At 39.2% G+C, this 13,709-nt stretch overlaps 1 protein-coding gene across 1 annotated transcript in view; it reads right to left on the bottom strand.

Annotated features, from left to right (window-relative positions):
• The window catches only part of Mtmr8 (myotubularin related protein 8), a 91,095-nt gene that overhangs the window by 36,475 nt on the left and 40,911 nt on the right, over nt 1-13,709 (bottom strand). The window contains exons 9-11 of the mRNA XM_042666932.1: nt 5,303-5,428; nt 4,515-4,564; nt 44-244 (exon numbers count right to left, since the gene is read on the bottom strand). Of these exons, the coding sequence (XP_042522866.1) occupies nt 44-244; nt 4,515-4,564; nt 5,303-5,428 (377 nt within the window). The remainder of the gene's footprint in view (nt 1-43; nt 245-4,514; nt 4,565-5,302; nt 5,429-13,709) is intronic.

Genomic DNA, 13,709 nt, shown 5'->3' on the forward strand with positions numbered 1-13,709 from the left:
TTCCTTCTCCTTATTTGGTGTTTTCACACAAACTGATTTTTACCTTAAATCTTCTCGATCCTTTGGGCAGTTCCCAAGGAAATTTCCAAACTGGCAGGAAAAAATATGGTCATGGATCTCCAGCAAGAAATTTTCATTAAATTCAAAGGCACAAGGAAATTGTTCCATTAGCTGCCAAACACAGTCTAGGAACTGAGTGAAGATAGGGGACACTTCTTTAGGGTCCCCTTCCATGTGGCCACATCTACAAGAAACAGATAAAGATACTATTAGCATCAAGGATTACACTGAGCTGGGTGCTAGTGTCTCATGCTTGTAATCTTAGCTACTCAGAAGGCTGATATTTAGATGATCATGGTTCAAAGCCAGTCTGAACAGAAAAATATATGAGACTGCATCTCTTCAATAACTAGCAAAAAGCTCATCTGGAGGCATAGCTCAATGAATCATCAGTAGAGCAAACAAGCTAAATAAGCAAGCTGAGTTTAAAGGACTGAGTTAAAACCATAATACCAGAAACAGTAAGAAATTATTATTGTTGTTGTTACTACAACAACTACTACTACTACTACACTGTTTGGAATATGCTATAAAAGGTCACCTTCTCTCTCTGTTGGCTTTGGCAAAGAAATACCTCATGGTAAAAGGCCAGTCTAAATCTCCAATCTAGTTGATCTCAGGGGGCCTCTTAGCCAATGGCATCCTTCACTATTGTCTAGACTATAAGTCCTTTGATCATGTAGTCTATTTTCTCTTTCTTCCTTTGTCAGTTGTAGGGCTTGAACTCAAGCAGGCCTGGGCACTATCCTTGGACTTTATAACTCAAGGTTAGTGTTCTACCACTTTGAGCCACAATGCCACTTCTAGTTTTCTGGGGGTTAACTGGAGATAAGAATCTCAGAGACTTTCCTGCCTAGGTTGACCTCAAACCGCAATCCTCTGATTCTTCTATGTTGCTAGGATTACAGCTGTGAGCCACCAGCACCCAGCTATTTTCTTTTATGCTCTCTTTCCAGCAGAACTATAATATGGTAGTCACTAATGGTTGAGATGTGGACTATTGACTGAGGAACTGGATTTTTAGTTACATTTAATTACACTAATTTAAATGCAAACAGCCACCTTTAGCTTAATGTGAACAAGGACCCCATCCAAATTGCTTACTGCAAAGTACTTCACACAAAATAGGTATTTAAGAAAAAAGTATTAAATATATGAATAAAACTTCCTCAACAACGTCTCCTATATCAACCCTATAACCCATAGCAAATCTTATTCCTCTGGAAACAAACATAGCATTCCTATCCTCTGTGCTGAAGGTTCTCTACCTTCTAATATTTTTACCTTAATCACCAAAGATATGATGTCTTCTTGAAGCTCAAATTAAACTCAGAATGCTGGCTGGGAATATGGCTTAGTGGTAGAGTGCTTGATTAGCATGCACGAAACAGAAAAAGCTGGAAATGGTGCTGTGGCTCAAGTGGTAGAATGTTAACCTTAAACTCAGGGACAGTGCTCACACCCTGAGGTCAAGTCCCAGGACTGGCAAAAAAAGAAAAAGAAAAAAAAACACCCCGAAACAGAAAAAGCTGGAAATGGTGCTGTGGCTCAAGTGGTAGAATGTTAACCTTAAACTCAGGGACAGTGCTCACACCCTGAGGTCAAGTCCCAGGACTGGCAAAAAAAGAAAAAGAAAAAAAAACACCCCTGAAACCAGAGAATACTTATCATTCCACACTCCATATACCATAACCCTCAAGCAGAACAAAGGCAGGTTCTGCTGGTTTCCTTGCTAATATTACTGCTTCCAAACTACTACTCCTTTTACATTTTCCCAAAATTTCAACATAGGTCATGCTGTCTAGCTCAATGGTATCTTCTACCAACCTCTGAGTCACTTCTCCACATTCTCTGTAGACTTTGACCCTGGTCTTAAGCATTAATCTTTGTTGCTGGTTGATGACCTACACAGACTAAACTAAAAGCTTCCTTAGATAACTCAAATCCAATTATCTTCTCTGATCTTTACTTTTATTGCACTTAAGTCTCTGAATCCATTGCCATAGGCTGGTTCTTGAGCCTATTTGGAAGGTCTGTTCCTCCTTTGAAATTTGAATCCTAGTATCTCACTCTTAAAACTTCTCTCCCAGTTATCCCAGAACCTCTCTACTGGATAGGTTCCTAAGGGCTTTCCGTTCTTCTTTATCCATCCTTGACGACTTTATCATCTGTTCTGTCAATTATTCTCTCTCCATTTACTCAGTTTTCTGGCCTTTCTTATCATTATTCTCCTCTAAAACCCACAGATAAGCTGAAAATGTAAGGTCCACCCTGGGAAGGTGGAGCAGTACCTGTGTTACCTAGGTAACCAACACACTTGGAGGCAGTCACCACCACCCCCTCCCTGAGGTCACATCCACATAAGGTGTGGCCACACCTTCTTCCTTCCCTGGCCTTGATAAGTCTGGCCTGCCTGTGGTTATATCCTTTATTCCTCCTGTGACCAGAGGTGGCCTGCAAATAAACCTTTCCCTTGCCTTAATACCACGTACTACTGCTCTTTCCTCTGCTGCCAGTTTAATTTACCTAATAGAAAATACTATTTTCTGCTCCCACATCCTGACTTGTAAAAGATGTTTGAGAAAATTGCAGATTTTAAGTTAATTTCTTGAACCTTGTTTCTATTTCATATCTTCCTGTACGTAAGCTTCTATAGCTCATTATAAAAAATGGAGGACATCAAGTACAAAATTTCCAAATTATAACTCCTGCACTCACACAATTCATTTTCTGCCTTTTTTCCATCCAGTCTCAGGATGTGTTCATTAGTTATAGTTCCAGCTAATCTTTTCATTTGGACTTGAGCTTTCACTTTTTCTACCTCCTCAGAAGTCTTACTCGACCAAAAATTATGTGTGCTTCAAACCTTCATCTTCTCTAATACTTACTTCCTTTTTCTCAGCACAAGAGCATGCTTAAATTTCTTCTGTCTTGAAATACCCTTCTTAAAATTCACAACTCTATCTAGGTATCAGTCTCTCATTTACATCCTTTATAGTCATGATTCTAAGAAAAGACATTTATATACTCATATTCTACTTTCTTAGAAGAAAAAAAATGAGAGCCTTCAATGATCTCCTTAATGGACTCAGTTTCCTGGACTCATTTCATCTTTCTACCTATGTACTCTAAGGACCAGGCACAATGAATTGCTTTCAGTTCTTGAAGTACACCATCCTGTTTCATACATCTATGGTTTCATATACATCCATACTAGAATATTTTCCTCTTTTCTAAGTAATAATTATTCATATTATGAATATGAATTTAAGTTTTTTTAAAACTTAAATTGGACCTGTTCAAAGAAGACTTCTTTGCTCTAAAATGGATCAAGTTCCTTTGTTTATGATTTCCTCTATTTTAGCATTTATAATATGCTGTCACCACTGATTTCTTTTTCTTTACAAAGAAGGGATTAGAGTCCTTGACTCAATTCCGTCTCCTTAGTATCTGACAAATGGACAGGCCCAACATTGTGGATGAAGCAAGGAGTGGACTGAATCAAATAGCAAACAAAAATAAATGGATGCATATCAATTGGGGACCACTGTAACTTCCTTGAGAGTAAAACTCATTTGCCTTTGGGACTGGCTCAGTGTCTGATCTGGTATACAGCATATACTTAGGTACTTATTTGGCAAGTATTTATTGATCTGGTATCATAGCAAAGCCTTAGTGAGTGGCTTAGTTTAGATTATACAGTAGATAATGGTAGCTTTTACTCCAGCCCCTTACTAAAGAACAGAAATATATACCAGTCTTTTTCTTTTTTTGTGTGTGGCAGTACTGGGGTTTGAATGCAGGGCCTTGAACTCTTGCTGAGCTTTTTAGTTCAAGGCTGGCACTCTACCACTTGAGCCATACCTCTACTTCCAACTTCTTGATGATTAATTGGAGATAAGAGTCTCACAAAATTTGCTGCCTGGGCTAGGTTTGAACAATGATCCTCAGATCTCAGCCACCTAAGTAGCTAGTATTACAGGCATGAGCCACAGATGCCTAACATACATTCTAACAAAAACATTAAGTGGTACATTATCTTTTTTTTTGGGTACATTATCTTAGACTCTAATCCCACTGATTAAATATCCTTCTCCACCCACTGTTTTACCAAACTCTGTCATTTCTAATAATTCACCCTTAAATGCTACCTACTCTTGTAAACCTACCCTGACTTCTTCATAAAGATGAAAGGACTTTTCTCTTTGGGGTTTGTGATGACTTTTTTTCCCAAAATACTTAACAATTTGATAGAATCACCTGCATTCCTTCAAAATAGAGATGACATTCTAGTCACCTTTTCACCTTAGTGTCCTACAATACTTATTTCTTGATGAAAGAAATAAATTAAGGACTTGTTCAACTTCCTGATCTTCCTACACAAATACTTGGGTTTTTATCAACCCTACCTGTGAAATCTCAGCCCCCTCCTTTAAAATGATGGTACTTTTTACCTTTCAGAGAACTTGTGGCCCATAGATATCCATTCCTTTTCTATTAGGATCTTCATTTTTATATAAAAAAGAAAAGACTGCATTAGGAAAATCATTAAAGGAACTAACTATACATACAAACATATAAAAAACTTTGTTGAAAAGATTGAATAATAAAATAAATCTCCCCAGTGATAATTAAGTCAGATTTCAATAATGGGCCTGCATAGACTGTCTCCAAACTTCATAAGCTCTCAGGAGAAATTATTTTAGATTTGTATCAACTGTACTAAATGTAATTCTGATAAGCACAAGTTTAAATTCAACCTCTGGATAATAGGAATCCAAAAGTAGCATTTAAGTTAGTATCAATAAGACAACCATTTTCAACCATTAAAAAGAAAATCCCAAAGAAATGAAGCTAAAACACTATCATGAGACCTATTTCTTAGGAAGACTAAGAAGCCTTGAATGAATTCAGCACCAGAAAGAAATCTTGAGTCTGAAATTCACACAGACAACATGGTGAACATTATGAGGCCAACAAACAGCCTAGTTAACTGTCATCCATTCAACTTTTAGCCTTTTCCATCTCTTACTGTAGCCTATTACATAGAACTTACCTTCTGATAAATATACAAGAAGTATACAGACTGTACATGACTTGTTTAATAGTAGCTAAGTTGGAAAACAAAGCTATTTTATAGACTCAGAGCACATTCTTGTAAATTAACAAGTTGGTTGAGAGTTCTTTGAAATTTATTTACCATCTTTCACACACACAAAAGAAAGCAGAATCACTTGCTTACCATGAGTCCTTTGAATGTCCTATAAAATGGGTCTAGGATGATGCTTGCCACCGAACAAACTTGTGATGTCCGATCCCAACCATCAGAACAATGGACTAAGACACTGGCCTTTTCTTCCTCCACTGCCTGTGAAGAGAGGAGGCAAAAGGTATCATAAGCAACCTTTATATAGCATGTGGGGTTAATCAATAGTATTTCCCCATACTATCCCTATGGCACCAAGAACTTGGTCTAACTGTGCCACATTAATCACTTCCCATTTCTTCAGAAAACTCTATGGGGAATGAAAAGAAAATATTCGGGTGCAAGAAGAGAATTTACTAATAGGAAAATAAAATCAACCCATGCAGGACAAAAAAGAAAAAATAACAGAGGGGTCTAAATTCACAGAACTTCTGAAGAGAAAGCTCAGAGGAAGGCGTGGGTAAGAGAAGAAATACAACCTCAAAAACACAGGAGAGTTTTTCATTTCAATCCAAGACCTGAATATGATTTCCACTGGCCTTCTAGTCTTTTTATTCTGTCATGGGGCCTGAACTTACGACCTGAGCACTGACTTGAGCTCTTTTTGCTCAAGGCTAGTGCTCTACCACTTAGAGCCACAGAACCACTTCTGGTTTTCTGGTGGTTAATTGTAGATAAGAGTCTCATAGACTTTCCTGCCTGGGCTGGCTTTGTTTGAACTGTGATCCTCAGATCTCAGCCTCCTGAGTAACTAGGATTACAGATGTCCAGCACCATATAACCATCTAGTCTTATTAGTACAAACTCTTCCATCTGAAAAATTGATGAGATTGCTTGCCTCAGGCTGATTTCTATACAATCAGAATGATAGAAAGATCAAAACAATTATTCAGCTTGGTTAATTTGGGCAATTAGTATTGATCATATACTTATTCATTCTTTGGTGTGTGTGTGTGTGTGTGTGTGTGTGTGTGTGTGTCTGTCTGTCTGTCTGTCTGTCTGTGTGTCTGTGTGTATGTGCGTACCCACATGCCAGTACTAGGGCTTGAGCTCCAGGCTTCATACTCTGGCTTGGTTTTTCTGCTCAAGGTTGGCACTCTACCATTTAAGCCACAACTCCACTTAAAGCGTTTTGGTAGTTTGTTGGAGCTAAAGAGTCTCACGGACTTTCATGCCTGGACTGGCTTTGAACTGTAATCCTCAGATCTAAGCCTCCTAAGTAGCTAGGGTTACAGGCATAAGCTACAATCAGCAGGCGTATTCATTAAAAATTGTGTACCTCTATATGCCAGGCAGATACTATTTGCATCCCTAGATACAAAGATGAGAAACAATTTCTGCTTCTGAAGTAGATGCTTATGTACTGCTGCTACAAGTTAATGTATAGTAGATATATTCTTTTGTAAGGGCCAAGGAAACAATTTTTTTTCAATTTCTTCATCTTTATCTCTGAGGACTGTGATAATACATTCAGAAAGTACCCTCTGAGATCTGAATTAGGTTTCTACTGAGTAGCTGGGCTATCTTGAAGAATTTCCTTCCTTTCCTTTTTCTACATTTGTTGAATCATACCAGAATGGTAGGCATGGGGAATTTAAAGAACAACACACAATTCAATGAAAAATACAAGTAAACAAGTAAGTGGTAATTTGATAAGTGAATGAATGAAAATGTGTTCAAAATGTAGAAGAAATGGAGTTGGAGGTGTGGCTCAGGTGGAAGTGCCAGCCAATGAGTGAAAGTGTCAGACACCAAGTTCAAGTCCTAGTCTTGGACCAAAAAATGTAGAATAGAGGGAATAATTTGGGAAGTGTAAATCTTGATGACAGAGTAGGACTTCCTCAGGTAAAGAAAGCCAATTATTTAATTAATCAATTAACTTATTTGCCTCTTTAGCCAGTAATTACTGAGTGACTAGATGAGATACACTATAGCTATATTAGGAATACAAAGGAAACAAACATTTAAAACAAATACTGAACTGACAGCAAATAAGACAGTGGCATAAGAAAATCAAAGAGGAGAAAACAGTTCAAGTAGGTCTTGTCAGATGAGTAAGAACTTGCCAGATAAACAGGGAGGAAAGTATATTTCATCGGGGGGAAATGACAGCATATACACACGCAATAAGACACAGAACAGGCAGAAAACTCTTTAGTCACTTTGTAATGATTGAAACTGGGCTGAGGAGAAACAGCTGGTCAGGAAACCAAGGGTCCAGAGAACAAGTATTATTTTATCTTGTGGCAATAGGGAACTACTATGGTGCTGAAAGTACAGGAGTGCCAGGATCAGATGTTCATTTTTAAAAAGATCATTGTGAGCCAGGTGCCAGTGGCTCATGCTTGTGATCCTGGCTACTCAGGAGACTGAGATCTGAGGATCAAGGTTCAAAGCCAGACCAGGTAGAAAAGTCTATGAGATTCTTATCTTGGATTAATAACCAAAAAAAACTGGAAGTAGAGCTTTGACTCAAGTGCTAGAGTACCAGCCTTGGGTGAAAAAAGCTAAGGGGCGGTGCCCCAGCACCAGCATGCACACACATAAAGACCAAAAAAGAAAAGATCATTGTGGTGGCAGAAGACCAAAGAGATTCTCCATTCATGAAATTCCATGAATACCTAAAGTAAGAAAGCAGTAGGGGTCTGAAAAGGAGGGTAAATATAAAAATTGAACAGAACATAATGAGAAAATACATGGGAAGAGTCAAAGATAACTGAAATGTATAGTCAAGTAACTAGGTAAATGGTAGTATCATTACTCTAAAGAGTAAACATGGAAGTAGCAGCAGCAAGTTTTAGATAGAGTGCAGAAGACAACTAAGTAAGGGAAGGATGTTAGCTAGAGGATTGATGTGGCCACTAGCTCAATAGAAAAGGTAGTAGAAACTATGTGCACAGCTATTACTGTCCAGGTCAAATCAGAAGTGAGAAAAATTCCTAAAAAGTAGAGAATTTACAGGATACCGGTAGCTCATGCCTGTAATCCTAGCTACTAAGGAGGCTGAGATCTGAGGATCATAATTCAAAGCCAGCCCAGGCAGGAAAGTCCATGAGACTCTAATCTCCAATAAACCACCAGGAAACTGGAATTGGTGCTATGGCTTTAAGTAGTAGAGTGCTAGCCTTTAGCTGAAGAGCTGAGGGACAGCACCCAGGCCCAGAGTTCAAGCCTCACAGCCCCCCTCCCCCACACACAAAGTAGAGAACTTTAGAGTGGATGTGGATAGTAGCTCCTGCTTATAATTGCAACTATTTGAGAGGTGTAGGTAAAAGGATCAGTTTGAGGCCCTTCCAGACCAAAAAATTCATCAAGATTTTATCTCAATATACAAGTTGAATGTGGTGGCACACACTTATAATCCCAGCTAAATGGGAGGTAAGAGGATCATGATCCAAGGTTGAGCTGTGCAAAAAGTATAAGATCCTATCTAAAAAGACAAAAAGAATTAAAGCCACAGCTCAAGTGGTAGAATTTACTTAGCAAGCACAAGGCCCTGAAGTTCTATCTCCCAGTCACACACATTCTTTCTCTCTCTCTTGCTCTCTCTCTCTCTTGCTCTCTCTCTGTCTCTCTTTGTCTCTGTCTCTGTCTCTGTCTCTGTCTCTCTCTCTCTCTCTCTCTCTCTCTCACACACACACACACACACACGCACACTTTGAAAGGCAAACGGAGGAAGAGGGGATATTATAGGAGTCAACCTGTGTAGAAGCAGCCTGAAAGGTAGAAAGAGAGCCAGGAGGGAATGGTTGGATTAAAGACAGGTTCTATGAGTCATGAGTCAACAGTACCAAATGCAGCAGAAAAGGTCAAAATAAGAGGTTAAAAGTGATCCTTAACTGGGTGCTGTTGGCTCACACCTGTAATCCTAGCTACTCAGGAGGCTGAGATCTGGCAGGAACGTCCATGAGACCCTATCTCCAATTAACCACCAGAAAACTGGAAGTGGCACTGTGGCTCAAGTGGTAGAACACTCGCCTTGAGCTGCAGAGCTTGAGTTCAAGCCCCACAACAACCAAAAAAATTTTTTAAGTGATTCTTAAGAGTAATATGCACATACACAAACATATTAATTATGGTAGGTACAGGAGAGGATTCCAATGGTCTAACTTTTTTGAACAACTAACTTATAGCTTAACAAAATGAATACCAGAATGCTGGAACATGTATCATTAGAACGGTGAGGGCAAAGTGAAAGGGGTAGATGAATAGAGAGAAGAAAAGAATGTAATCATAATATGCAATATGTACATATATGAAAATGGAACCAGGTAACTTGAGGGAATGGGTGGGCCTGAAAGAGATGGAGAGAATAGTGGAAGGGATGACACTGCTCAAGATGCATTGTACTTATAAATCGACATTATTTTTGCCAGTCCTGAGGCTTGAATTCAGGGCCTGGGCACTGTTGCTGAACTTTTTCGCTCAAGGCTAGCACTCTACCACATGAGCTACAGTGCCACTTCTGGCTTTTCTGTTTATGTGGTACTGAGGAATCGAACCTAGGGCTTTATGCATGCTAGGCAAGCATTGTACCACTAAGCCACCTTCTCAGCCCTAAATCAACATTTTTAATTGAAACCCCATTGTACAGCTACTTAAAAATAATTTAAATAAATGAAGCTTTTAAAAGTGACACTTAGCTCTAACAAGTGAGAGGTTCTTAGTGGCCCCAGAAAGAGTAATAGTAGTGTTGTAAAAGTGGGGCCACAGAGGGGTGAAAAGTGAAGAAAGGTGAAATGTTAATGGTAAAGATTAAGTATGTGTGAAAAGGGTTTGAGAGGAAAGAGAATGCCATATTTCTATTCAGTTTAGTTTAGAAAGAGGATGCCTAGTTTAGATCTGAAGCATCCTCACAAAGGCCTGGGCCCTAGCCCATGACACTGTCAGGAGAGAAGGCCTAATAGAGGGAAGTCAGCACAGGACTGCTGTTGCAGGACGTATCAGAACTCTTGACTCCTGCGTGTTTTTCTCTCTCTGCTTCTTGCTCAGATATGCACAACTATCATCATGTGCAGCCTCACAAATCCAAAAGCAATGGGATAACAAACCATGGACTAAAACCATTAGAACTGTATCTCAGATATTTTGTTATAGCCAAAGAAAGCTGTCTAATAAAGAGAATAGAGTAAGAAAAATTCTGTCTTTTGAGATAAGAAAAAATTTAAGCATAGTTCTGCAGGAAGAAGCTATTAAAAATAGGTTGGGGGTTAGAGGCCTGTCTCAATTGGTAGAGGGCTAGCCAATGAGAGAAAGCATCAGGTACTGAGTTCGAGTCCCAATCTTGGGCCAAAAACAGACAAGTAAAGAAAAAAATAGAGTGGTGAGGACTAGAAGTGTGGCTCAAATAGTTAATTTCTAGCAAGCATGAGGCCTTGAGTTTAAAACCACCTGGTATGCATGAAGCCCTGGGTTCGATTCCTCAGCACCATATAAGCAGAAAAAGCCAGAAGTGCTGTGGCTCAAGTGGTAGAGCACTAGGGTTGAGCTGAAGAGCTGAGGGACAGTGCCCAGGCCCAGAGTTCTGGCCCCACGACTGACAAAACAAAACAAACAGAAACAGTGGGCAGATAAGATATCACCTTGATTTTCCATGACACAGGAGACAAGAATGAATATATGCTACCAACAGTAGGTAGCCAGCTTGAAAGCGCAGTACAGATTAGGAATACCTACTTGGTGGCACACGACTGAAACCCAACCAGGGGCATGCCAAATAACTGCTAAGTGATCCCAAGACTTCAGCTATGATTGGAGACCATAAGCTTGTTACAGAACCAATTAATGTGAATGTAGATTTATTTCTGTACAGAAATGCTCATTAATCAGGATACAGGAGCAATAAATGGCTCTGGGATAGGGGTATGGGTATCAGAGGAAAGAGGGAAGGCTAAACTAAAAGGGTCAATGAGGATGAAGAGGGTGGGTAGTTTGGTTTGCATGTATGACAACAGAACAATGAAGGGAACAGGGTAAGGAAGAATATTAGAGGAGGCATTTCATAAGACTATATTGTAGGCATTCCATAAGACTATATTGTAGGCGTGTATGAAAACATCACAATGAAACCATCTTGCACAACTAATGTACGCTAATTTGTCTGTGTGTGTGTGTGTGTGTGTGTGTGTGTGTGTGTGTATGTTTGCTAGTACTGGGACTTGAACTTAGGGCTTGGTTTCTATCATTTGGCTCTTTTGTGTACAGCTAGCACTTTACTACTTGAGCCACAGTGCCACTTAAGGCTTTTTCATGGTTAAATGGACATAAGAGTTTCATAGACTTTCATGTCTAGGCTGGCTTTGAACCTTGATCCTCAAATATCAATCAACCTCTTGAGTAGCTAGGATCACAAGTGTGAGCAACATCACCTGGCTTATGTATGCTAGTGTGTATGTGTGTGTTTCAACTCAGGGTCTGGGCACTGTCCTTGAACTTTTGTGCACAAGGCTAGTGTTCAAACACTTTGAGCCACAGTACCATTTTTGTTTTTTTTTTTTAAGTTAATTGAAGATAAGAGCTTCTCAAGGACTTTCCTATACCAGCTGGGTCTGAACCTTGATACTCAGATCTCAGCTTCTTGAGTAGCTAGAATTATAAGCATTAGCCACCAACACCTGGTTAATGTTGCTACCACAGACACCTGGCTAATGTATATTAATTTCATAAAAGAAAATAACTCTGTTTAGCAGGGTAGGTAGAGTGGAAGGGTAAAGCTCAAGATGGAAGGTACAAGTTACTACAAGATTAGTTGAAAGTGTAGAGATTTCCTGGGGATTACACAACTCTGCTCTCTGGAGTAAGGATGTAAGGGCTGGAATATAAAACCTCCAAGCTTCAAGCACTTCTCACTCAACAAGCTAGACATGGTCCTTCCAAGCTTGTGGGCTAAAGGGAAGAATCAGCATGGAGAAGAAGGAGGTAAAGCCAACCTCAAAGTAATGGAGGAGGGAGAGCAACCAGGAAGGGTGCACAGACCTGAAAAGAGGAAAAAGTTTAGGCCAGAGCAAGAATACTGAACCTGCACTAGGTCCTGATGTTCTTAGTAGTAGCAATGCAAGAAAAATGGTCATCCCCCATTGTAACAATGAGATGTACAAAACACTAAGTTAAAAATGAACTTTACAACTTCTGAGGGTGGGGAGGGAGAAGTTGGGAGGTGGGGAGGGAAGGGATGGTAGGGAAAAAACAAAGGAGGAGGTAACAACACCGATAGGAAATGTACTCATTACCTTACTCATGTAGCTGTAACCCCTCTGTAAAGTATTTTTACAATAAAAAAATGTACAAAAAACCCAGCCTAGGCAGGAAAGTAAAAAAAGAAAGAAAAATGGTCATCCTAGAGGGTAGTTAGGTTGCAGATAAGAAAGGAGTTAAAGAAATCTGGGAAATGAGTTTTCAACATTTTGAATTCCTCAGTTCAGCAATAGCCTGACAGCAACTGTACTTTTCAGAAATCCAAATGGATGGAAAGTGAAAAGTGAATAGAAAGAGATGCTCATTTTTATTAAGAAAAAGAAGCATAAATTAAAAACAAGGTATATAAAATTATCACTAGTAACAATGACAAAGATTTAAAAGACTGATGATATCCATTGCCAGGAATGTGGAAAAATAAGGATGGTTAGGGGGCCATCAAAACTATTACTGTTTATAAGGCAATTTGGCCTCATCATTAAAATTTGAAATACCTGCACTCTTTGACTTGGAAAGTCCATTTTTAGGAATACCTACAGATATACATGTACTTTTTTTGCTTGTGCTTGTACTCGGCGTCTGAGTGCTCTCATTTGGCTTTTTGCTTTTAACTGGAGCGAATCTCTTGGATTTGTCTGCTCAAGCTGGCTTTAAACCACAACCCTCAGAGCTCAGCCTCTTGAGTAGGTAGGATTATAGCCAGGATTACAGCCACCAGTGTCTGACCATTACACACACACACACACACACACACACACACACGCACACGCACACACACACACGCATGCACGCACACGCACATGCACACACACACAGAGCAATTCTTATTAGTTTAAAAAAACTGAGACAAATTGCATTTTCTACCAACAGAGACTATGGTGAATTCACACAATGGAATATTATATAGGCACTGAAAAAAATAAGGTACTACTGACTCAAGTGATGTGAAAACTATTAATTATACATAAAGTATAAATAAGTCAGTTGCAGAAGAGTTTCCATAGTACACAATTTTTACAAAGTACTTGTACAATAAAGTATAAGAGTTGAAAAACTCTAGAGCTGTACTACCGAATATGAAGTCATTAGCCACCTATAGCTATTTAAACTTCAGTCTTACTAGCCACATTTCAGGTGCCCAAAACTGTCACACATGGATAGTAGCTATTAGTACAGATACAGAACATTTGTATCATCACAGAAAGTTCAAACATGGACAGTTCTGATCAAGCATGAAGATGAAGCATAA

The sequence above is a fragment of the Dipodomys spectabilis genome, unplaced genomic scaffold, assembly GCF_019054845.1.
Source record: "Dipodomys spectabilis isolate Male_0828 unplaced genomic scaffold, ASM1905484v1 ptg000370l, whole genome shotgun sequence".
Taxonomy (NCBI): Eukaryota; Metazoa; Chordata; class Mammalia; order Rodentia; family Heteromyidae; genus Dipodomys; species Dipodomys spectabilis.